This window comes from Budorcas taxicolor, chromosome 13 (genome assembly GCF_023091745.1).
Source record: "Budorcas taxicolor isolate Tak-1 chromosome 13, Takin1.1, whole genome shotgun sequence".
NCBI lineage: Eukaryota > Metazoa > Chordata > Mammalia > Artiodactyla > Bovidae > Budorcas > Budorcas taxicolor.
This window is the reverse complement of record NC_068922.1, coordinates 51,956,209-51,981,918: the sequence shown is the minus strand read 5'-3', so window position 1 is coordinate 51,981,918 and position 25,710 is coordinate 51,956,209. Positions and strand designations below refer to the sequence as shown.

General features: G+C 50.1%; 2 protein-coding genes across 2 annotated transcripts; one reads left to right on the top strand and one right to left on the bottom strand.

Moving 5' to 3' along the window:
* The first annotated feature begins 5,131 nt into the window (after positions 1-5,131).
* Positions 5,132-5,906, top strand: OXT (oxytocin/neurophysin I prepropeptide). Its single transcript, XM_052651179.1, has 3 exons — positions 5,132-5,251; positions 5,559-5,760; positions 5,851-5,906. The coding sequence occupies exons 1-3, from the start codon at positions 5,132-5,134 to the stop codon at positions 5,904-5,906; spliced, it is 378 nt and encodes a 125-aa protein (XP_052507139.1).
* A 9,858-nt stretch (positions 5,907-15,764) lies between these two features.
* On the bottom strand, positions 15,765-17,984 carry AVP (arginine vasopressin). Its single transcript, XM_052651181.1, has 3 exons — positions 17,865-17,984; positions 16,402-16,603; positions 15,765-15,943 (listed from the first exon to the last, which is right to left on the bottom strand). Exons 1-3 carry the CDS (start codon positions 17,982-17,984, stop codon positions 15,765-15,767), a joined length of 501 nt encoding a protein of 166 aa, XP_052507141.1.
* Positions 17,985-25,710: the final 7,726 nt, after the last annotated feature.

Below are 25,710 nucleotides of genomic sequence, written 5' to 3'. Positions count from 1 at the left end.
CCCAAGGACTGAACCCACATCTCCTACATTGGAAGGAGGATTCTTTACCACTGAGCCATCAAGGAAGCCCTGTATAGATTATACTTTATTGAAGTTGTTTAAATAAAGAAGTTCAACTTTCAAGTCAGGAAGCATTTGCACATCTGATCATTTCCTCCTCCTTGTGATCCTGTCTTCATACTTTTGTTTTCTCCTACCTTACTTGGGGTTCAAATCACTCCCCCTAAGCCATCTCACTCAGGTCTGTGCCTTTAAATATTGGTACTGATGATTTCCAAATTTACATATCTGCAGCCCAGTCCTCTCTTCTAAACTCCAGATTCTAAAACCCGATGCCTGCTCAGTCTCCTTGGGTGTGTGATGAGCATCTGTTAGTCCACACTAAGCTTCATCCTTCCCACTGCTTGACTCCTCTTTTCCTATCCCACTCATATCCAACCCATCAGCAAACCTCAGTTGGTACTTTCTTTTAAATACATCCAGAATTGGGTCACTTCTACCCCCATGCACCCTACCACCTTGGTCCAGCCCACCATCATCCCTTGCACGGATTGCTGCAGGAGCCTCCTCTTTCCTGCTTCCACCTTTTCCCCACAGTCTTTCTGCAACACGATATCCAAATTTGTGCTAATAACATGTAAGCTGGATCACATAACACCTCTTCACATCACTCCACTTCTCAGAACCTTCTCTGGTTTCCCATTTCATTTGGTCCTATGTGACCCAGGCCCATGTGACCATTCCGACCTCAAGACTCAGTCACTCCACTCCAGTCCCACTGGCCTTCTTGCTGTTCCTTGAACGTGTCAGACATTCCACCTCAGTTCTTTTGCACTTGCTCTTTTCCCTGCCTACATAAGTCTCCCTCCAAAAGAAAGTGACAGGTCCGACATAAGAATTCTAAAATGGCCCTGGGATTCCCATCCCTGGTACGCCTATGTGTGTGTGCACGCACGCTAAGTCACTTCAGTCATGTCCGACTCTTTGTGACCCATGGACTGTAACCCACCAGGCTCCTCTGTCCTTGGGATTCTCCAGGCAAGAATACTGGAATGGGTTACCATGCCCTCCCCCAGGGGATCTTCCCGACCCAGGGATGGAACCCTAGTCTCTCACGTCTCCTGCATTGACAGATGGGTTCTTTACCACTAGCGCCACCTAGGAAGCCCCAAGTATCCACACCTTTGCATAATCCCCTCCTGTTGCATGCAGGTAGTACCTGTAACTTTCTTCTAACCCATAGAAGAATACAGTAAAAGTGTTGGGAAGTCACTCTGATGATTACACTATAAGCTAAATATGGAAGGATTTTGCAGATGTAATTATGGGCCCAATTATCCAAGTTCAGTTCAGTTCAGTCGCTCAGTCATGTCCGACTCTTTGCAATCCCATGAATCGCAGTACGCCAGGACTTCCTGTCCATCACCAACTCCCAGAGTTCACTCAGACTCACGTCCATCGAGTCCGTGATGCCATCCAGCCATCTCATTCTCTGTCATCCCCTTCTCCTCCTCCCGCCAATCCCTCCCAGCATCAGAGTCTTTTCCAATGAGTCAACTCTTCACATGAGGTGGCCAAAGTACCAGAGTTTCAGCTTTAGCATCATTCCTTCCAAAGAAATCCCAGGGCTGATCTCCTTCAGAATGGACTAGTTGGATCTCCTTGCAGTCCAAGGGACTCTCAAGAGTCTTCTCCAACACCACAGTTCAAAAGCATCAATTCTTTGGTGCTCAGCTTTCTTCACAGTCCAACTCTCACATCCATACATGACTACTGGAAAAACCATAGCCTTGACTAGACGGACCTTTGTTGGCAAAGTAATGTCTCTGCTTTTCAACATGCTATCTAGGTTGGTCATAACTTTTCTTCCAAGTAGTAAGCGTCTTTTAATTTCATGGCTGCAGTCACCATCTGCAGTGATTTGGGAGCCCCCCAAAATAAAGTCTGACACTGTTTCCACTGTTTCCCCACCTATTTCCCATGAAGTGATGGGACTGGATGCCATGATCTTCGTTTTCTGAATGTTGAGCTTTAAGCCAACTTTTTCACTCTCCTCTTTTATTTTCATCAAGAGGGTTTTTAGTTCCTCTTCACTCTCTGCCATAAGGGTGGTGTCATCTGCATATCTGAGGTTATTGATATTTTTCCCGGCAATCTTGATTCCAGCTTATGCTTCTTCCAGCCCAGTGTTTCTCATGATGTACTCTGCATAGAAGTTAAATAAGCAGAGTGACAATATACAGCCTTGATGTATTCATTTTCCTATTTGGAACCAGTCTGTTGTTCCATGTCCAGTTCTAACTGTTGCTTCCTGACCTGCATCTAGGTTTCTCAAGAGGCAGGTCAGGTGGTCTGGGATTCCCATCTCTTTCAGAATTTCCGACAATTTAGTGTGATCCACACCGTCAAAGGCTTTGGCATAGTCAATAAAGCAGAAATAGATGTTTTTCTGGAACTCTCTTGCTTTTTTGATGATCCAGCGGATGTTGGCAATTTGATCTCTGGTTCCTCTGCCTTTTCTAAAACCAGCTTGAACATCTGGAAGTTCACGGTTTCACGTATTGCTGAAGCATGGCTTGGAGAATTTTGAGCATTACTTTACTAGCATGTGAGATGAATGCAATTGTGCAGTAGTTTGGATAATTTGGTAATTATCCAAATTAATCACTTTGATTTTGAGTTCAAAGGTGATCCTGCGGCTGGCTTTATCAGGTGAGACCTTTAAAAAGAAGGTTGCTTGCACTTAGAGACTTGAAGCACCAAAGACCTTTCTGTTGCTGGCCTTGAAGATGCAAATCACATGAGTTCTACAGCTGTAAGCGTTGCATTATGTCAACAATATCCCAGACTCCAGAAGGGAGTGCAGCCTGGCTGACACCTTCACAGTAGACCTGTAACCCAGAAGGCCCAGCTGAGCAGTGCCCAAACCCACAGAAACTGTGGGATAATAAGTGGATACTGTTTTAAGCTACTAAATTTGCGGTCATTTGGGACTTAGCGATAGAAAACCAGGCCACCCTCAGATATCCATGTGGCTTCTTTTTCGCCTCCTTCAAATGTCAAGATGTCACCTTCACAAACAGGCCTAGGCTGAAGACTTCAGGAAAACTGTGATTTGCCCCCGGCTTTCCTCCACAGCCCTTACCACCCCTAACCTACTGAAATATGCTCATTGCCTCTCTTCTTCCACTAGGATATAAGCCCCTGAGGGCTGGGATTTTTGTCTGTTTGGTTCACTGGTATTTCCAAGCATCTGTCCTGGGACCTGGTGCATCTTCAAATGACAGTTGTTAAACAGATGAAGGAACGCCAGCCCTCTGGGGGCCATGAGGCCGAAGTAATCTCTGTGCATTTGTTAACTTGGGTGAGGTCAACATCCCCACAGGGCAGGCGGGAGGACTTTCTGGGGCTGCCTCCAGGGTCGAGCCCTTGGCCTTCTAGACCAGCCATGCCAATGAACTGATTTGGGTGAGAAACAAGATCAGCTGCTGACTGACAGTCCAGGCCAGCTTGACCTGCTCAGCTTGGCAGCCTCAGCACCCTCCTCTAAGAGGGTCAGCAAGAGTGCAGAGGAGGCTGCCTCTCTTCCATGAGTGCCAATGATCTCATCTTTTCCTCTTGCACACTGAAGTCCCCAGAGAGCAGAGTGAAATGAAGTCTAACATGCAAGATGCTTATTGCCCCTGGAGAAGGAAATGGCAACCTGCTACAGTATTCTTGCCTGGAAAATTCCATAGCCAGAGGAGCCTGGTGGGCTACAGTCCATGGGGTCTCAAAAAGTCGGACATGACTGAGCAACTAACATACATGCTCATTACCAAGGGTCCTTGGGACCCACACCTGTGAGAGGGACGGGCTGGAAACAGAGCTAGACAGAGAGAAAACTTCCATGCAGGCTTCAGTTGACCCCACAAGGATGTCCTAAGCTGAAATAGTCCTTCAGAGTTGTCCAGCATTGGGCCAAAATGGACCAGTCATTGAATATGGGCCGCCGGAGAATGGTGTGACCACGACCTTGGATGAGGCAGCTGTCTGTAGCTGAGGCAGGCCTTGGATGGGCTGTCAGCCAAAGGCTATCTGCTGACCACTCTCCCAGAAGCTGGTGGCAAGTGCCTTCTTGAAGGAGGATCCATGCTGAACCTCCCTGTTCATGGCAACACTGACCAACACTCCACTGAGGTAGTCTCTCTTTCTTTTAATTATTTTCATTCTAAGATACTGTACATTAAAAATGCAAAAAAATCAAACAAAAGACATGAAATTAGAAAAGGAACCAGCTATATTTATGATCAGGTATCAAAATATCAAAACGTTTGAGATACAGTCACAAATGTGCTGCTTTATTTAGCTAACAAGATCTAGTGGCAGGACGGTCCAATAATCCATAATTTCACAGCGATAGTGAGCCTGATGTTTAGAGGCATTTGCAGTAGCTGTTGTAATGCAGTAGGAGGATATCAGCCATTTCAATTTGTGACGAAGTCACAGGTATTGCAAATTCCACTGTGGTTTGTTGCCTACCTTATAGTTGAAGGAAAGGCTGAATTTCACTTAGAAGAGAGAAAATAAAATCTTTTCATATCCAAGAGCCTCCTCCAGGTTAATGGATGTTGGTGTAGGGAGCCGGGCTGGGGTTCCAGGAAATCAGATTTCAGAAAGAGAACTTGCTTGCAGAGGGGAGCTAGGGGGTGTGTGTGGTTGGCCAAGAGGGCAGATGGGGGAGTCCTGAACCAATCTCTTCTCGCCTGGAGGGCCCGAGTGTTCATCCTGACCCCTCACCCCAAAGGAATGAGAGAGTCCTCGGTTGGGCCGCAGCCCCCATACTCCCTGTCCCACCCTAGGACCCAGGCCACGGCACAGGCTCCCTGCCCAGAGCTGCTTGCTTCCCCTAGCGGCACTCGCTATCATCTCCGGTAACATTAGCCATTAGCAGACATAACCTTGACCCGGCACAGCCCCTGCAAATGAGGGGGCGCGCCGGGGGCGCAGGGCCTGACCCACAGCGGCGCGCTGTGACCAGTCATGCGGCTGCCCTCTTAGACACCGTTCCGCCCACGCGGCCGCCGGGCTTAAAAGGCCAGACCCGAGAGACGGCCGCAGTCCCCGGCCCGGAGCCCAGCGCGTCTGCACCATGGCAGGTTCCAGCCTCGCCTGCTGCCTGCTCGGCCTCCTGGCGTTGACCTCCGCCTGCTACATTCAGAACTGCCCCCTGGGCGGCAAGCGCGCGGTGCTGGACCTCGACGTGCGCACGGTGAGCGCCCCGCCCTCGTCCCGTGGCTCTCGGGGCTGGCAGGCCCGCTGCCACAGGGTCGCCCCCGCCGCCCCCTTTCCCGCGCTGACCGCGTACCGGCCCCACCTAGCCTGGGAATCGAGGGAGCGGAGGAGCTTTTGATTGCCCTCCTTCGACCAATTCTGGGCCCAAAGAGAGCCGGGGAGACCCGCCATCTCCCGCGCTCCTCAAGCCGCCCTCGCCCGCCCGGCTCAGCCCCCCACCCCACAGGGTCTCCCTCCACGGCCGGTCCCCTCCTGGCCCCGGCTCATCCCCGCCCTCCCGCCAGTGTCTCCCCTGCGGCCCCGGGGGCAAAGGCCGCTGCTTCGGGCCCAGCATCTGCTGCGGGGACGAGCTGGGCTGCTTCGTGGGCACGGCCGAGGCGCTGCGCTGCCAAGAGGAGAACTACCTGCCGTCGCCCTGCCAGTCCGGCCAGAAGCCCTGCGGGAGCGGGGGCCGCTGCGCCGCCGCCGGCATCTGCTGCAGCCCGGGTGAGTCGGGCAGGGGCCGAGACGGGGCCGGGGCTCCGGAACCAGGCGGGCCGGGCCAGGGTGGCCCTGACTCGGCGTCTCTCTGTGCAGACGGCTGCCGCGCGGATCCCGCCTGCGACCCCGAGGCCGCCTTCTCCCAGCACTGAGACCGGCCGGCCCCTGACACCATCGGAGCGCAGCCCTCACTCCCTCTGTAATCATCCCCAGGAATTATGACAATGAAATAAAGCCTTTTTCCCCCTCCAACAAGCCTCGTGTCTGAGTGTCAGAACTGGGAGGGAAGGGCTTTGGGGGAATCCAAGATCCTCGGCTCTCGGCGCTTCAAACGGAATCAGAGCCGCGGTCCAGGGCGCCATCCTATAGGGGTGGATGGAAGAAGGGGCGGGGGTACCACACGGCGGGCTCCCAGGCAGATGGAAACAGCCCCCAGTTTCCAACTCCAAACAGGCTGGACATGGGAGGAACTTGGTGGCTCAGACGGTAAAGAGTTTGCCTGCAGTGCCAGAGACCCGAGTTCGATCCCTGGGTTGGGAAGACACCCTAGAGAAGCGGCAACCCACTCCAGCATTCTTGCTTGGAAAATCCCATGGACGGAGGAGCCTGGCTGGCTACTGTCCATGGGGTCGCAAAGCGTCGGACACGACTCAGCGACTTCATTTTCTTTCACTTTCTTTCACTTTCTGAGGTCTAAAGGGAGAGTTGGGCAGACAATGACAAGGGTCTGACAGGGGACCAGAGGAAGGGCTGGCGGTCAGTCGGGGAGAGTGAGACTTCTTGACATCTGGAAGTAGGCTTGAGCCACCCTAGAGGGCTGTCCTGGGGCGGGGCCGGGGCGGGCCGGGGCCGGGGCGGGGCCGGGGCGGGCCGGGGCGGGGCCGGGGCGGGCCGGGGCGGGCCGGGGCGGGCCGGGGCGGGCCGGGGCGGGGCCGGGCCAGGCCGGGGCGGGGCCGGGCCAGGCCGGGGCGGGGCAGGGGGAGGAGCTTGGCGGGGCCGCTGAAGGGCTCTCCAGTCTTCAAGGAGCTGGCCTCTCAGGCCACAGGAGGCAGCCGGTACCCTCAGTGGTGAAGAGGGGCTGGGCTGGAAGACCCGGGTCCCCAGTGTTGTGAGGATGCCAGGAGCCCTGCTCCTGCGTGTGCAGTAAAGGAATGTGACAGCACTGGGGACCCTGCACGACAGGGGTTCCTGAGAGCCCATAGCCACAAAAACGACAACAAAAGCAGAAGACACGAACAGAGGGATGCTTGCATCCTGTGCTTCCCATCTGTTCCAGGATTGAAGACCATTTTGGAGAATTTATAAAAGCCTAACCTCTCTCCCCCTTCACTTACTCCTGCTATGGGACCAACGATTTCAGAGGGTGCACACCCACTCCAAATAAAACAGGAGCCTGTCTCACTCTGTTCAGTTCAGTTCCGTTCTGTTCCGTTCAGTAGTTCAGTCGTGTCCACTCTTTGCAGCCCCATGGACTGCAACATGCCGGGCTTCCCTGTCCATCACCAACTCCCAGAACTTGCTCAAACTCATGTCCATCAAGTCAATGAGGCCATCTCATCCTCTGTTGTCCCACCTTCAATCTTTCCCAGCATCAGGGTCTTTTATTTCAAATCCTAGCAGTAATACAGAGAAAAGGAAAGTAATTTAGTACAAAATAACATTATTCTAATATGTAGCTAAACAGATCAGGCTACACTGGGTGACATACACACAATAAGGTCATCTCATGGTTATGCCTTCTTATAACAAATGCAGTAAAAAGAGATTGGAAGCCATTCTCTACAAGACGTTCAGGAAAATAAGATGGCTGAAGCACTGTGAAAATCAGTATTCCCTTTTGTACCTTAAAAAAGATGGACTCAAATATCAGTGAATCACTCACACAGAATGTATTCATGGGACACCTGGGGAAATTTGAACAGTGCCTGAATATTTGATAATAATGTATATTATTGAATTTGGGCTTGGGGCCTGCATGTGTGTGACTATAGTCTATGGTCATATCTTAAAGAAAAGTCCCTCTCTGAAAGCAACCTAAATGTCTGTCAACAGAGGAAAGGATAAAGAAGATATGATACATATATGCAATGGAATATTACTCAGCTATTAAAGAATAATGAAATTGTGCCATTCACAGCAACATGGATGGACCTAGAGCTTGTCATACTGAGTGAAGTAAGTCAGACAGAGAAAAACAAATATTGTATTGTATCATGTATATGTGGAATCTAGAAAATGATACAGATGAATATATTTGCAAGCAGAAATAGAGACAGAGACACATAACAAATGTATGGACACCAAAGGGGAAATGGGGGGGGATGAATTAGGAGATCAGGACTGCCATATGTACACTACTATGTATAAAATAGATAACTAATGAGAGCCTACTGTATGGCACGGGGCACTCTACTCAGTGCTCTGTGGTGAACTACATGGGAAGGAAATCCAAAAGGAAAGGGCTATATGTATACATATAGCTGGCTTACTTTGCTGTACAGCAGAAACTAACACTACATTGTAAAGCTACTATACTCCAATAGAAGCAATTTTAAAAATAAACAACTTTTAAAAAACTCTCTTATTTGAGATGCACACTGGAACATTTATAGATAACATGGGATGTCTGCTGGGGTGACTTGAGAGTGGGAGGAGGGGGCAGACGTAGAGATGAGAAAAGGATCTTGTGCTGAAAACTGTGAGAGTGAAGGAGGGGAGTGAATACTCCATGGGTCTTTATTTAGTGGCTATACTTTTTGTATATTTGTAATTTCTCTTAATAAAAACTAAAAAACAAAAAGATTGTGGTAGAGATAAATGTTCTGATATGAAGAGATACCCCAAATTTACTCTGTTAAAAAAATGTGAATTAGTATCTATACATGATGAAATAATACTCATTTGTAAAATAAAAATGCATATGTGTGCATGCCGGAATTCTGCGGGCAACCTCAGTGATGAGCCCTTCGCAGCTGTGAGAAGCTTTAGGACAGAACATTCTAGTCTGAAAAATACAATCATCACTGAGCATTCATTGCTGTGATTCATTTTTATGTCACACTGTACTATTCAGCTCCTCCAGTACAACAATGAAGGACAGCAATCTCAGTCTTCAGTAGAGTCTATGTGGAAAATAAGTTTGCCCTACTTCCATACCTACTAAATTTAGTATAGTGTAGATTTTAAACTAAACTTTTACTGTGTGGATCACAACAAACTGTGGAAAATTCTTCAAGAGATGCGAATACCAGACCACCTTACCTGCCTCCTGAAAATCTGTATGCAGGTCAAGAAGCAAGAGTTAGAACCAGACATGGAACAACAGACTGGTTCCAAGTTGGGAAAGGAGTACATCAAGGCTGTATATTGCCACCCTACTTATTTAACTTATATGTAGAATACATCATGCAAAATGCTGGGGAGGATGAAGTACAAGCTGGAATCAAGATTGCCAGGAAAAATATCAATAACCTCAGATATGCAGACAATACCACCCTTATGGCAAAAAGCAAAGAAGAACTAAAGAGCCTCTTGATGAAAGTGAAAGAAGAGAGTGAAAAAGTTGGCTTAAAACCCACCATTCAAAAAACTAAGACCATGGCATCTGGTCCCATCACTTCATAGCAAACAGATGGGGAAACAATGGAAACAGTGACAGACTTTATTTTCTTGGGCTCCCAAATCACTGCAGATGGTGACTGCAGCCATGAAATTAAAAGACACTTGCTCCTTGGAAGAAAAGCTATGACCAACCTAGACAACGTATTAAAAAGCAGAGACATTACTTTGCCAACAAAGGTCCATCTAGTCAAAGCTATGGTTTTTCCAGTAGCATGTATGGATGTGACATTGGACTATAAAGAAAGCTGAGCACCGAAGAACTGATGCTTTTTAACTGTGGTGTTGGAGAAGACTCTTGAGAGTCCCTTGGACTGCAAGGAGATCCCACCAGTCCATCCTAAAGGAAATCAGCCCTGAATATTCATTGGAAGGACTGATGCTGAAGCTGAAACTCTAATATTTTGGCCACCTGATGTGAAGAACTAACTCACTGGAAAAAACCCTGATGCTGGGAAAGATTGAAGGCGGGAGGAGAAGGGGATGACAGAGGATGAGATGGTTGGATGGCATCACCGACTCGATGGACATGAGTTTGAGCAAGTTCTGGGAGTTGGTGATGGACTGGGAAGCCTGGCATGTTGCAGTCCATGGGGTCACAAAGAGTCGGATATGACTGAGAAACTGAACTGACTGAATTGAGTTTAAAAATCTGGGATGGTTTGAAATTATACCAGAAGTTTTTCCAGCATCATAAAAGATGATTATCCATGGGGCAAAGCTCAGAAATATTTTCTCCATTTCCCGATATTTTCATCCATATAGAGAGCTCTCCCTGAGGTAACACTCCTCCCAGAGAGCAGGTGATCTGGGGAGGGTGAGGGCGAGAGGAGAGGAGCAGGCATAATCCCACCCCGTCCTCTCCAGTCCCTCTTGGGATGAGGGTGACCTACTGGGAAGCAGGCTGTCACAGTGCAAATGCAGGAATGGGAGGAAAGTGTTGTGAAGGTCCAGCTCCTTGTGTCCTGGGTGGTAAACAGCTGTTATTCAGGTCTGTGAAGCCTCCTTGCCGGCAGATGGGAGTTGCATTCTCTAGTATCAGTTCTATCAATAATAAAGGTAGTCTTCAGGGCTCCAGATGTCACATTCTTTTGTTTCATTTTTTAATTGTTTCAGAATTCAGGAGTTAAGGTAAAGCTAGGCTGTTATAGTAAAGACACCAAAGGGGTAAGGAGACGTTAGGGACTTAGAGAAGGCCGCTGTGTAATTACATCTGACATATCAGACCTCAGTGAGCATTCCTGGCTTTGTTCCACTTCATCATTTAGGGACTTGGGTTTCTTCTGTCATATAGTTCTGTCATCCCTAGGCCTCGTCTTTGTCTGCATGTCTGAGACCAGTATCCTGTGGATTCCACTGGGTGGGAAGGGAAAGGAGTGTGGAGCAGGTGCACATTGTCTGAAGACCCCCAAGTTCACTATTCCTTTTACTTATGCTTTATTCCCAAGGGCTTCCCCGGCGGCGCTAGTGGTGAAGAGCCTGTCTGCCAATGCAGGATACATAGGAGATGCCGGTTTGATCCCTGGGTCAGGAAGATCCCCTGGAGGAGGAAACGGCAACACACTCCAGTATTCTTGTCCGGAGAATCTCATGGACAGAGAGGCCTGATGGGCTACAGTCCATGGGGTCACAAAGAGTCAGACACAACTGAATGACTTAGGACATACACACCAGTAATTAAGAATCCACACTTTCACTGCCAGAGTTCAATCCCTGGTGGAGGAACGAAGATCCTGCAAACCATGTGGCCCCTCAAAATTACAACAAACAAATAGAGCTGGAACAAGTGAATATCCAAACGCAAAAAATGAACTTCAATTCATGACTTGCACCCTATATGAAAATTAACTCAAAGTGGACCATAGTTAAAATTCTAATCTGTTTAAAACTTATAAAGTTTTGATGGTTACAGGAGAGGCACTATAAATATTCACATACAGCTTTTTGTGTGAATATAGATATTTATTCCACTTGGACCACTGCCTGTTAATGGGACAGCTGGGTTAGTGGTAATAATAACTTGTTCAAGAAACCATAGAACAGTTTTCAGGAGTAGGTGAACAATTTTGCATCCACATCAACAAACAATATGTGAGGGTTACCGTTGCTCCATATCCTTGTCAACACCTGGTATTGGCAGCCCCCTCTTTTTTTAACCATTGAAATGAATATATCGCTATGGCTTTAATTTGCATTTGACTAATGATTTTACATGTGTTTATTTGTCATCTGTATATCTTATGTGGTGAAGTATCTCTTTAAATCTTTCACCCATTTTAAAAATGGAATCATTTTCTTATTATTGAGTTTTGAGAAAGAGGTCTTTATATATTCTGGGTATAAGTCTTTTATAAGCTATGTTACTTGTAAATCATTTCTTCCAGTCTGTGGCTTGCCTTTTCATTCTCTTAACAGTGTTCTTTAAAGAGAAGTTGTCGCCTGCTGTCGTGGTCCAATCCGCTATAGTCCAATCTCCCTCTGCCACTTTCTCTGTCATAGAAACACTGAGATGACAGGGAGGGACCACATGGATAATCCAGTCATCTTAACTAACTTCATTTCCAAATGCACAGAATCTTTTCCCATGTAATAGCATTTCATGAGTTGAAAGGAATAGACTTAGGATAACTTTAGGGCAGTTCTCACTTTAACAAAGCATGATAAGAACTTCAGAATGTTCTGTTTTCATGTAAGTTCAGTTCAGGCGCTCAGTCGTGTCTGACTCTTTGCAGCCCCATGGACTGCAGCACACCAGGCTTTTCATATAAAGTTTAAAAAACTGTCCTGTTCCGGTCCTGTGTACTTGATCAGGGTAAAGTTTCATCCTTGCAGCTGTACTTCTCCATGCTCCCCAGTCCTGTGGGAGGGTCCCTTGGCCTCTCATACCCCCTTAGACATCTGTTTGCATGATTAGCTGTTTTTCCCCCAATCTGGCTGGAGGATTGTGACATTGGAATGGAAATGGGGCTGGGATGTCAGTGCACTTTTTCCTTGTCCAGTGCACTTTTTCCTCTGGGGGTGTGGCAAGCTCACGTCAGAACTGGACATTCTAAGAAGTAGATTTTCCAGATCTGACGTAACTCCTGCGACTGAAGCTCACACATGCGCATCATGTCTTGTCTTTCAAGGATGCAGTTACTACATGTATGAAAGCCAAAACTTTAGAATTTCTACAAAGGAATATGGCTACATGGTCATGGATAATATATATATATTTCTGACAGAAATTTTTTAGTGACATATTCAATAATACAGACATCAATATTCTTAAAGCAGATGTCTATTCTTTGAAATTTTTAAAAAATATATTTAGTGGGCAAAATTTTTCTAGTTGTACTCAAATTGTCATTCTTCTATTAAAACATATATTTTCTTAAAGATGATGCAAGGACTTTCCTGGTGGCACAGTGGATAAGAATTCGCCTGCCAATGCAGGGGACATGGGTTCAACCCCTGGTCTGGGGAGATCCTACATGTGGCACCACAACTCCTGAGCCTGAGTTCCAGAGCCTGTGCTCCACAACAAGAGAAGCCACCACAATGAGAAGCTGGCGCACCGCAAAGAAGAAAGCCGTCGCTTGTCGCAACCAGAGAAAGCCCAGGCAAAGGAACGACAACCCAGCACAGCCAAAAACAAATAAATACTTTATTTTTTTTAAAAGATCATGATGTGATGCATCATGAACAAAAAATAAAGAGCAGAAGTTTTTAATTTTGGTGAATTCCAAATGTATCACATTTCTTCTGCGGATCTTGAGGAGTCAGAACATCAAGAGTATTTTATATAACTTGAGGTCATAAAGAATTTCTCCTATATTTTCTTCAAGAAGTTTTACAATTTTAGATTCACTTAGGTCTATGATCCATTTTTTACTCGAAGTATAGTTGATTTACAATGTTGTGTTAATTTCTGGTATACAGCAAAGTGGTTCGATTTTACATATATATGAATATATATATATATTCTTTTTCAGATTCTTTTTCACTGTGGTTTATTACAAGATAATATAGTTCCCTATGCAGCAGTGGGTCCTTGTTGTTTATCTGTTTTGTATATAGTAGTGTGTATATTTTAATCCCAAACTCCTAATCTATCCCCCCCTCTTCCCCTTTGGTAAGCATAAGTTTGTTTTCTATGTCTGCGAGTCTGTTTCTGTTTTGTAAATAAATTCATTTGTATCATTTTTTTAGATTCTACATATTCAATATCATATGATATTTGTCTGATTTACTTCATCTAGAAGGATGATCTTTAGTTCCATTCATTTTGCTGCGAACGGCACTATTTCATTCTTCCTTATGGCTGAGTAACAGTCCGTGTGTGTATACATATGTGTGTGTGTATATCCCATCTTCTTTATCCATGCATCTGTTGATGGACACTTAGGTTGCTTCCACGTCTTGGCTACTGTGAACAGCACTGCTAAGACCATTGGGGTGCATGTATCGTTTCAAATTAGAGGTTTTGTCTTTTCTGGATCCATGCCCAGAAGGGGGATTGCTGGATCACATGGCAACTCTATTTTTAGTTTTTTTTTAGGGAATTTCCATACTGTTCTCCATAGTGGTTATACCAACTTACATTTCCACCAACAGTGTAGGAGGGTTCCTTTTTCTCCACACTCTCTCCAGCATTTATTATTTGTAGACTTTTTGGTGATGTCTATTCTGATTGGCATGAGGTGATACCTCACTGTAGTTTTGTTTTGTGTTTTTCTAATAATTAGCAAAGTTGAGCATATGATCCATTTTTAAAACACCAACTTGCCTCTTCCCATCTCCCTCTGTCTGGAAAAATTACTAAATTCCTATTAGGTCTGGTCCAGGTCTGGGAAGACCTAAATACTGGCCCTGAGCACACCACACTAGGGCAGAGGGGTGAGGCCATGGCAGGGATAGAAGCCGGAGTGTGCCCTGCCCCAGCCAGACTTAATCATGCTGGACAGTGAGGTGGGTCAGGGTGATGGCAGAGCAGAGCTCTAAGAGCAGAAGAGAGCCTGGGGCTGACGGGACTGTGTCACTAGGCTCTGCCCCGAGGCGGGGGCTTGGGGTCAGGGCTCAGAGAGGATTCTCTTTGCCTGTGCTCCCTCAGTGGCCTCCAAGTCTCAGAAGATTCCAGAGAAGCTGCAGACCCTTGTGGTCCCAAGACCTGGAGCAAGAAATCCCAAGATGAGGATGCAGAGAAGAGAGAGCGAGGAAACACAGAAGGATGAGAGGTAACAAAGGGAAGAGGGGCGAGAAGAGGCTTGGAATGGATATAGGAGGGAAAGGAGAGAAGCAAGAGGCACGAGAGGGCCAAAGAGCTGGGGTGGGGGCAGGGGAAAGAGAGGAGTGAGGGGAAAGGGGCAAACAGGTAAATGGGATAGAGGGGACAGAGGATTGAGGAACATCGAAGAGTATCTGCCAAATGCTAGCCGACATCTGCCCTGAAGCTGCATAGTCCAGGCTGGAAGGTCCTAATGTGAGTGTGTGTGTGTGTGTGTGTGTGTGTGTGTGTGTGTGTGTACATGTGCCTGTGTGTGGTCCAGTGGGCTATGTTTCTCTGCGTGTGTCTGTGCTTCTGAATGTGTATCTCAGGCCCATATCTATGACTGTGGTCAAGGATCACAGGCACGTCCCTAATGATTTTTTCCCTTGCTCTGTGTGTGTGTGTTGGAGGAGGCAGGGGGTTGGTGTGGCTGTATGGGGGCGGGGAATGTACCCAGGGTTTCTGTAGGCTCCGTCTCTCACCCTGGCTGAGTGGCCTGAATGGGGGTACTTAGTCTCCTCCCGGACAGACAGTACCTGGTCCTCCTCTTTGCTGGATCTGGGGTGATAATGTCCCCCACACTAGGGCACATAAAACACATTCTCGGATGAGAAAGTCTGAGAATTCCTGGAGCTGTTTTTGCCTCAGTTTCCTGGGATGTAAAAAGAGTCAGGAACTCCTGGTCACCCGTGGCTCACCCCCTTGCCCCACCCCCTTGCCCCTCTCCCGTTCTTCTCTCTGTGACTCTCTCAACGTCTCTCTCCACCGTTCTGCTATCCCGCTTTCTCTTGCTGTCTTGCCCACCAATGTCTTTCCCCTCTCTCTCTCTGTTTTTATTTCCATCCTATTGCCAGAGCCCCAACCCAGCCCCCTCCACGGTCACTCCCAGGCGGCGGCCTCCCTGTCCGCGGTCCCCAGGTCTCCCAGTCCGTTGTTCCATCTTGAATCGTGCTGGCCTAAGATCGCTTCCCCCAGCATCTGGCCCTATTCTGGGGGTGGATCTGCGCGCGACTTCGGGTCCAGGAACTGATCCCCCGCCCTCCCCTCTCCACCCCCAGAGGCAGAGAAGTACGCTAGTAGTGCCTTTGAAACCGTTTATTTTTCGTGCTACGAGGGCGGGGTGGGGTGGGGTGAGGGGCGCGCCTCAGTAGACGCCGGGCTGGGCGGGCTCCGCGGGCTCCGGCGCCGCCGCCAGCTGCACCAGCCGCAGCAACAAGGCCCCGCTCGGCCCGTCCAGCAGGGTCGCGTTGCTCCGGTCGCGGGCGCGGACGCGGCGGGGGAAGCCGATACCTTCCCGGCACTCGGGCTCGGTCACGCAGCTCTCTGCGGGGAGCACGGGCTAAGCGCGCTGCGGGCGCGCGCGTCTCGGGACCGGGCCCCGCTCCCCCCCTCCTCCAGACTCGGACCCAGATCAACCCGGCCCCCGCCCCCGGCCCAGAGCCTCCCGGCTTCGGCCCCGCCCCTGCCCCCCCTCGCCGCCCCCGGCCCCCGGCCCCCGGCCCCTGACTCCGCCCCGCTCCCCCGCCCCCGGCCCCGCCCCCGCCCCCCCCTCCCCGCCCCCGGCCCCCGGCCCCCGGCCCCTGACTCCGCCCCGCTCCCCCGCCCCCGGCCCCGCCCCCGCCCCCCCTCCCCGCCCCCGGCCCCCGGCCCCCGGCCCCTGACTCCGCCCCGCTCCCCCGCCCCCGGCCCCCGCCCCGGGCCCGCGGCCCCCGGCCCCCTGCCCTCTTCCCAGAGCCGCCGGGCCCCGGCCCCGCCCCCGCCCCACCGCCGGGGCCGCGCACCGTCGTTGCAGCAGATGCCGGCGGCGGCGCAGCGGCCCCCGCTCCCGCAGGGCTTCTGGCCGGACTGGCAGGGCGACGGCAGGTAGTTCTCCTCTTGGCAGCGCAGCGCCTCGGCCGTGCCCACGAAGCAGCCCAGCTCGTCCCCGCAGCAGATGCTGGGCCCGAAGCAGCGGCCTTTGCCCCCGGGGCCGCAGGGGAGACACTGGCGGGAGGGCGGGGATGAGCCGGGGCCAGGAGGGGACCGGCCGGGGAGGGAGACCCTGTGGGGTGGGGGGCTGAGCCGGGCGGGCGAGGGCGGCTTGAGGAGCGCGGGAGATGGCGGGTCTCCCCGGCTCTCTTTGGGCCCAAAATTGGTCGAAGGAGGGCAGTCAAAAGCTCCTCCGTTCCCTCGGTTTTCAGATGTCTGAGGAAGAGCTGTCAATCACAGCCCTCAGCGTCCTTCCGCTTTGTTAAAGGGAACCCTCCTGCGCTATTTGGGGGAGACTTTCCCGCTCAGCTCTGCGGCCTCCTGGTGTTCACCGTTCTCTCAGCTGCCCACTACCCTCCCCTTGAAGCAGACCTTCCCTCTGCCCTCCCTCCCCCGCCCCCTGGCCAGAACACACTGGGCCCTCCTTGCCCTGTCCTGACCCCTCTCTGCCCTTGCCCTGCCCCTCAAGCCAGTGGGTCTCACTGGGACCTTGACTTCTGCTAGTCCATCTAAGGACTGACCCTGAGTGGCAAGGATCTGAGCCCTAGAGGAGAGTATGAGGCACCTAGGTGACTCCAGCTTCCAAAGCTGCCGAGCAGAGGAAGGGTGGTCAGTGGGGGGTGCCCACCTTCCCACCCTAGTTTATTCAACAGCTCAAAACTGGCCACTTGTGAACATGGCAGAATTGAGCATGGTGATTGGGTTTCCTTTAGTGCTGCTGAAGATGGATTAAGAGGGACTCACTGGACATGCAGCATGAAAGAACTGGGCTAGGTACCCAGAAGAACTTCCTTACAGGATGCTTGAGTGGCACCTCTCACTCAGGCAAGCTCAGGGCAATGGCCAGCTTCCGGGGGCGGGGTGAATGCTGGGGCCCATGGCTAGGAGAAGCTGGCCGCTGAACGGGGAAGGCTTCAAGTGCTGGGAGGACAGAGCCTCTGAAGCTCCAGCTGGTCCTGGAGGAGAGGCCCCATGGGCACAGAGAAGGCCTTGCTGCCCACTCTCCCTGCTGCAGCTCCAAGCCCAGGAACTAGGGAAACCTCTTGCCAGCATCCCTTCTCTGGTGGGAACAGTGTTCCGGAAGTCCTGCAACCTGTCCTAGCCTGCCCGACAGCCTGGTCCCCTTTGTCTGGCCATGCCAAGCCTCCCTTCTTCTGCTGGGCACTTCCCCTAAAGCCTGCCTCTCCCACGACTTCCCTTGCTAGCCCCTGCTCGGTGGTGCCGTCCCTGGGCCTCTGCCCCTTCCTTGCAGCTCTGAGAGCAGCCGTGGTCATACCTGTCTCAGCTCCAGGTCGGACATGGCCCTCTTGCCGCCCCTTGGGCAGTTCTGGAAGTAGCAAGCGGAGGTGAAGGCCAGCAGGCCGAGGAAGCAGGCGGGCAGTGTGGCGTCAGGCATCCTGGCACAGGTGGGCACAGTGCGCAGTGCTGCTCTGTGGACTGTGCTGCGATGTCTTTGCTGGCTGCCTATTTATGTCTGCAGGTGTTCCCTCTGAAGTGACGTGGCCGCCACCCCCTCCCCAGTGGCTCCCCAGGAGCCCGTGGCCTCCAGGTCCCCAGGCGTCAGCAGTGATTCAGGCATCTGGGGATGCACGTGGACCTGTGCAGGGGACGGTGGGGGAGGGGTGCTGGCCTCCAGGCTGTCATAGGCAGCAGTGTGGCTGCGGTGTGACAGGAGCTGCCGCCGCTGTGATTGCGGACTCGGGGAGGTGGACAGACGGGGAATGGTGGGGGGGGGTCACCTGGAGACTGTCTCAAGCTTTCTGGTGTCCAGAAGAGGCTGAGGGTCAACAGGCCCTGTCCCCTGACACAGACCCCAGAGAAGGGGGCAAAGGGACCCCAGGGGCTGCTGTGTAAGGAGTAGGTCAGGCCCCAGCCCAGGAGTGATGGGCAGGGGACAGTTGGTATGCGGGACCCCATCTGGGGGATTAGTCCTGTGAGAGGACAAGTGACCAAGAATGGCACACACCTTCGGTGGTGCTGACAGAGGTCATTGTACCAGCTGCCCTAGAAGAGAAAATGCTGCCCACAGCCCCGTGTCATGGAGGCAGGGGACCAACATGGAATCAGGGGCCATTCCACTTGGTGGGTGGGGCAGTTTTCTGGAGGGACTGGGGACCTCGGGGACAGCTTCTTGGCATATCCCCACCAGTCCTCTTCCAGGCAGGAGCAGAGGGAGCATCTACAGGGAAAAGAAATCCAGACCCAGCAAGGTTCAAAGGTCGGGAGAGAAACTGACAGCCAGCACCCCAATTCCTACCCTGACCAGTACCCTAACTTGTGGGGACCAGGGCAGATACCAGCTCAGGTCTGAGACCTCAAGGGGATTTGGGGGAGGGGCAAAGCCACAGCCAAAGGGGCCCAGCCTGAGAAAGCAGCCTTTGGTTTATGAACCCAGGCTAGTGGGCTTCAGGGATGGAAGTCTCCCTCTCTGGGCCACCTAAGTGGCCCTCTGATCGTTGGACCTAAGCTAGCCACCCTGTACCTCTCAGGCTCTGCACAGCCCCTAGCTCACCCCCCCTCCACCACCCCAGACTCTTGGCCTCCTCTCCAGGATGCTGGCAGGAAGCTCCAGCTGCCTTCTGCCCACCAAGCACAGTACAGGGTCCCAAGTCCCAAGGATGGGGAGCCGTGAGGACATTGAAGCCCAGCAGCCTGTTGGAATCTGGCTTCTGTTGCTCGAAACATCATGACTAGGGTGGATCACTTGACTTCTCTGAGCCTCATTTTCCTCCAGGGTGAAGTAAGGAAAATACTTGCACCCACATCACCAAGTTGTCATGAGGGCTAAGATAATGTAAAATATGAGAGCTTTGGAAAAGTGCCTGCACCATTGTGAAGTTAATTAATTGTAGTAGTAGTATTAATGCCATATTACTATTGATAAGACCTTAAGAGATTTTTCCAGAGAGAGTAGCTTCTTGAGTTAACCCAGGATGAACCTTTTCATTCCACTCATGGCCAAAAAATAAACTTGGTCTGGTCATTGCTCTCCTGAGTCTCTGGGCTGTGGGGCAGACCCAGGGAGAAAGTCAGAGGCCTGGCTTAGTCCAGTTGTGTGGCCTTGGTCCAGCACTTATCCTCTCTGCACTTTAGGTCTGAGTTACCAACTGAAAACTGAAGGGGCTGCAGGAAATAAAGGGCTCAGGCTCTGGTACAAGCTGTGTGCTAACCAGCCATGTCTACCTGGATCATCATTCTAAGACTTGCCTCCCACACTAGGGCCCCTTAAAGACCCCAAACCCCATCTCCACACAGATACCAGAGGGCCTGCTTCTCCCAATACCACCTTCGTGGCATCCACACTGGCTGGAAAAAGTCCCAATGGTTGGGACTGGTTGCATTACCAATATAACACCTCACAGGTCCTGTGGGCCCTCAGGACACTCCCGCCCCTTCTTCACTTTCCTTATCTGTTCCCTTTCCAAAAGTACTTCTTCACATACTTACCACCCCTACATCTCCTACATCTTAGCTCATGATCTTGATTCAATGTCACTTAGAGAGAATTTAACTCTTTCACCTGTCGTTCCCTACCCCATCTCACAACAGGTACCCTCCCATTCACCATTTTCTTGATATAATAATGTTATAATAGTTAGATCACTATGATGAGTTAGACTGCAAGCTGAACCTCCAAGCTAAACCGTATGGTATCTTATGAGAACCTTTCCATTGCTGGACAGGTTTTTGTTCCTTCGAGTTAATGATCACCTTTGTTTTTCATTGTCATCCAGCTGCCATTTTTACTCAGAAGTCAACATTTCCTCTTCAACTCCCTCCACTCAGGCTTCTGCCCAAACCAGCCCCAGAAACTCCTATTATCAATGTCATAAAGTACCTCTGTATTACCAAATTTGGTGTCACGTCAATGTCCTCATTTTACATTATCCCCTAGTAGCATTCCACATGGTTGAGCAGTTGTCCTTTCTTTGGTCATGCCTCCTGGCTTGCAGAACCTTAATTCTTCAACCGGAGATTGAACCCAGGCCCCAGCAGTGAAATTGCTGATTCCTAACCACTGGACTGCCAGGGATTTCAAATTTGCACTTGTCCTTTTTAAATATAGGCTTTAAAAATCTACCACACTGGATGTCCTTCCTCAGTCTCCTTTTCTGGCTCTACCTCTTTGACCTTGACTTTAAATATTGGAGAATCCCAGGACTCCGTCTTATGTCTCTTCTCTTCTTTTGTTAGGTGATTGCTTTTAACCCCATGGTTTTTTTTATATTTCCTACAAACTAATGATTCTCAAATCCATACCTCCATCCTGGGCCTCTCCCCTAAATGCCCAATGACACCTACCCTTGGATATTCAATAGGCCTTTCCATCATAACATGGACAGACTCAATTCCTGAGTCTTAATTTCTCATCTGCTCTCTCCCAGGGTTCTCCTGCTCTGCAATCACACCAGCATCCAGCCAACTGATCCTCCCAGAACCTGGGACTCACCCTGATCCAGTGCTCTCCCTCACTCTTTGTTAGTCCTACCTCTAAAATCTATCTCAAACTATCTGCTTCTTCCCACCCCTGCTTTGGAATTTCAGAGCTTGCTGTTTCCTTGTCTTAAATGGTTTGCCTAGCATCACCCATCCCTAGGGTTCACTGGTTGCTTTCAAGTGTCACCTCCCAAGAGGAGCCTTCCCTGAGCATCCACCTGGAGCATCCCTCACACTTACCTCAGTTATTTTCTAACCTGGGTCTATGTTGATGGGTTTAATAGCACCCACTACAATTTGCAGTTCATATCTTTGTCTGTGTATTATTATTATTTTTTGTATATGTGGCTGTGCCCCCTCTAGAATGAAAGCCCATTTCTGGTACAGCACTTGCCACACAGTGGGTTTTCAATAAATTACGAAAAGAAGGAAAGGCTCTCCAGGGAGCTACTCTGTGAGTTTGAGTGAGTCACACCTGTTCTCAAAGTTGCTTGATGTACTGACCCCATGTCTTATCTCACTGAGGTCTTTTTTGATTTCTTTACCCACTTTTGACTGTGCTGGCTCTTTGTTGCTGTGCGTGGGCTTTCTCTAGCTGGGGCGAGCAGGGGCTCCTCTCTAGTTGTGGTGTGTGGGCTTATTGGGGTGGCTTCTCTTGTTGCAAAGCATGGGCTGTAGGGCAGGGGTGCCCAATAGTTGTGGCACACGGGCTTAGCTGCCCCACGGCATGTAGTCTTCCCAGAGCAGGGATGAAACCCATGTCTGCCTCATTGGCACGTGGATTCCTAACCACTAAACTACCAGGGAAGTCCTCTCTGAGGTCTTAAGTGACTCAGATCCGAAGATGCTATAAGACGTTAGAATTGTCTGAGTTGCAAACCTGCAGATTAAAAGTGAAATCTCTGAATGTTCTTAAAGTACCTCCTTACCCTGAGACCATCTTTTCTGAGAACAGGTAACAATGAACTACTCCCCACTCGTGTTTTTCATTCCTCTTTTCTCAGGGTCAGCCTAGTGCTGTACTCTTAACGACATCTCTGCCACCCTCGGAAGGGGGTGGCCTCATTCGCAAACAGGTCTACTAGCATCTCACTCCTTCCATCAGTCTGACTCAAGGACGCTTGGCAGTGTGGTCACACAAATGCGCTGTGAGCTATGCAGAGGACCGGAAGCGAGCCCAAGAACCAGGACTGAATTGACTCCAAGAGGGTGTGTTGAGCAGCGGTGACAAACAAGGAAAATGCTGGGCCTTGGTATGAAACTGCCTTGGGTTTGCACTAGGAGTAAGCTGGAAAAAAGGCTTTCACTTCTTCATCAGACAGGAGGGAACTGAATGTGAATATTTATCAGATCTCTAAGGGGGTTACATTAAGCTTAAAAGAAATCAGAAATGAGAGGACATCATAAAAAAAGCTTACTTGTAAAAATAACCTAAATAAAAAGCAACATAACCTCGGAAAATTATTTTTGACAGACATTTTCTATATTAAAAGCCTGTACCGTGGTCAAGTGAGTGGATTCCCTTCTGGGGTCTGTGGGCTCCAGCTCCATGGCCTGCGACGCCGGCCTGGCGCACCAATGGACACAACGGCTGATGCTCAGGGGCGACCTAAGTGGCCCCCTTGGGTCGGCTGGGGAAGAGCCAGAGGAGGACCGTAGGCCCTTCCCCGACGCAGCCAGACGACTGACCAGGAATGCTGCGGGCCGAGATGAGCGGAAGCGCAGTCAGGAAGCTTTGTGGGCCGAGGGGACCCGATGGGGTCGAGCGCAAATCGGGCAGTGCCTGGCTCACGGGCGGCCGGCTAGGGCTTCCAGAAAGCACCTCGCTGCGCCCTCGGACGATCCCGGCCGGTCCCGCCCCGCGCACTGGGCGGAGAGACCGCGCCGGGCGGCGGAGCAGACGCGCAGGCAGCCGGGCAACCGCGCAGGGCAGGTCCCCGAACACCTTCAATACCTGTAGTTTGGGGAGTGAAGGCTAAGCGGGACGCTCTGAGAGAGAGGATGCAGCTGGCTCGGATAAACAGCTTGTGTGTGCAAAGGTGTGAAGGTAGTAGATCTCTGTGTGTGTACACGCGCGTGTGCAGTAAGGACATAACACAGGACAAATAGGTCTGTTGAGCCCCAGACAACAACAGCGACTTTCATTGCACTGTTCACAGCCTTTTACGAAACTTTCCTCTGAATCCCCATAAACCCCTAGGAAGAAGGAAGTCATTTTTATCTCCATTTGTAGACAGGAAACCAGAGGAAGGAGAAGTTGCCCCAGGAGGCCCAGGTAATAAACAGCAGACACAGGCCCCAGAGTCTGTGCTCCTCACCACTCCACTGTCTGAAGACCCACACATGTGACTAAACCACTAGGATATTTACATCTTATTTAGGATTCAAGGTTGAAGGCTGATGATCCTATGCTTGGCTGGGGTTCAGGGATGTCAACTGGGAATTCCTTACTCCCTTCTTGCACCTACTTATGGCAAGGGAGGCAGCCACAAAATGGGTCCCCTCTTCCAAGCCTCTGCTTTCCCAGGGAGGAGAAACTTATCTGTCCCTCTTCTGCACTAAACAGGGAAAATGCCTAAACAGGAGTGATGGAGAACAGCTAACAATTACTGCAGGCTGACTGTGTTCCCAGCACTACCACTGTAAGCTGTGTAACAATGTCAGGAGATACATTTATCACCATTTTATTGATGCAGAAACTGACCTAAATGGGTTGAGCAATTTCCTGAAGTGACACAGCCAGCAAGGAGCAGGACCCCAATGCCAGAGCACCCTGAGGGAGGGGGTCCCCACTCCTGAACTTTTCAAAGCTTTGATGGGTTATCCCAGGTTGTGATTTGCTGTTTTGTTGGGAAGAGGGAACTCCAGGAGCTCCTACACATCATGTCCTAAATGTGTTAAACTGATGCTGTCCTAACTTGCTTCAAAATAACATGAGAAGGGTGAGGGTAAGCAGATGACACCACCCTTATGGCAGAAAGTGAAGAGGAACTAAAGAGCCTCTTGATCAAAGTGAAAGAGGAGAGTGAAAAAGTTGGCTTAAATCTCAACATTCAGAAAGCGAAGATCATGGCATCAGGTCCCACCACTTCATGGGAAATAGATGGGGAAACAGTGGAAACAGTGTCAGACTTTATTTTTGGGGGCTCCAAAATCACTGCAGGTGGTGACTGCAGCCATGAAATTAAAAGATGCTTACTCCTTGGAAGAAAAGTTATGACCAACCTAGATAGCATATTCAAAAGCAGAGACATTACTTTGCTGACTAAGGTCCATCTAGTCAAGGCTATGGTTTTTCCAGTGGTCATGTATGGATGTGAGAGTTGGACTGTGAAGAAGGCTGAGCACCGAAGAATTGATGCTTTTGAACTGTGGTGTTGGAGAAGACTCTTGAGAGTCCCTTGGACTGCAAGGAGATCCAACCAGTCCATTCTGAAGGAGATCAGCTCTGGGATTTCTTTGGAAGGACTGATGCTAAAGCTGAAACTCCAGTACTTTGGCCACCTCATGTGAAGAGTTGACTCATTGGAAAAGACTCTGATGCTGGGAGGGATTGGCGGGAGGAGGAGAAGGGGACGACAGAGGATGAGATGTCTGGATGGCATCACTGACTCGATGGACATGAGTATGAGTGAACTCCGGGAGTTGGTGATGGACAGGGAGGCCTGGCGTGCTGCAATTCATGGGATCGCAGAGTCGGACACAACTGAGCGACTGAACTGAACTGAACTGAACTGAAGAAGACTTACAGGTAGCGCTAGTGGTAAAGAACCTGCCTGCCAGTTCTGGAGACTAAGAGATTCAGGTTTGTTCCCTGGGTCAGGTTTGATCCCTGGGCATTGCAACCCACTCGAGTATTCTTGCCTGGAGAATCCCATGCACAGAGGAGTCTGATGGACTACAGTCCATAGAGTTTCAAAGAGTCAGACAAGACTGAAGCAATTTAGCACACACAAAAGTAAGAAGAAGCAGGACTAACCATGAATTGAGAGTTGTTGAAATTGAGTGATGGATATACATAAGAGTTGATTATACTAATCTGTATTTTTGTATGTATGGGGAATTTTCTGTAATAAAAAGGTTTTGTTTTTTAAGTGTCAGCCCCACCTTTTTAGGCCCTGTGGTAAAATATGACTAAATATATAAAAGTTGTAAGTTAAGCTAACAAAATGTTAAATTAAACATGTTCTGTCCTCCTACCTTGACAAATATTTGTTCAGAATGATCTGAAGCCCACCTTCAAGTAGCAGAACCTGGCAACCTGGGGGGCTGTTCTCTCCCTACAGCTTTGTTCTGTTTCACATCGCAGGGACAGGCACACACGTGGACATTCTGGGCTCTGCCTGTGGTCCTCACAAATTGCCTCTTCTTTCCTCTATGCGGGCACATTTGTGCACCTGAGGTACATCCCACCTGGGCCGCAGACCCAGGGAAGAGGACACTTCCAGCAGTAGATGGTCACAGGAAAGTTAGGCAGGGCATTCCAGGCCACAACCTGCAGTGCATAGATTCTGGGTGGGCATATCCCCTGGTCTTATCCTAAGGAGATCCAGAGAAGGGCTTCTAAAGCTTTCTCTTGTCTGGGTCTTAGGCATTACTGGTCCTTTGAGTTGCAGAACCCTGACCTCAGTAGACACATGGCTCCAACGACTCAGCTGCTTCCTCTTCACCTGCCTTAGGACACG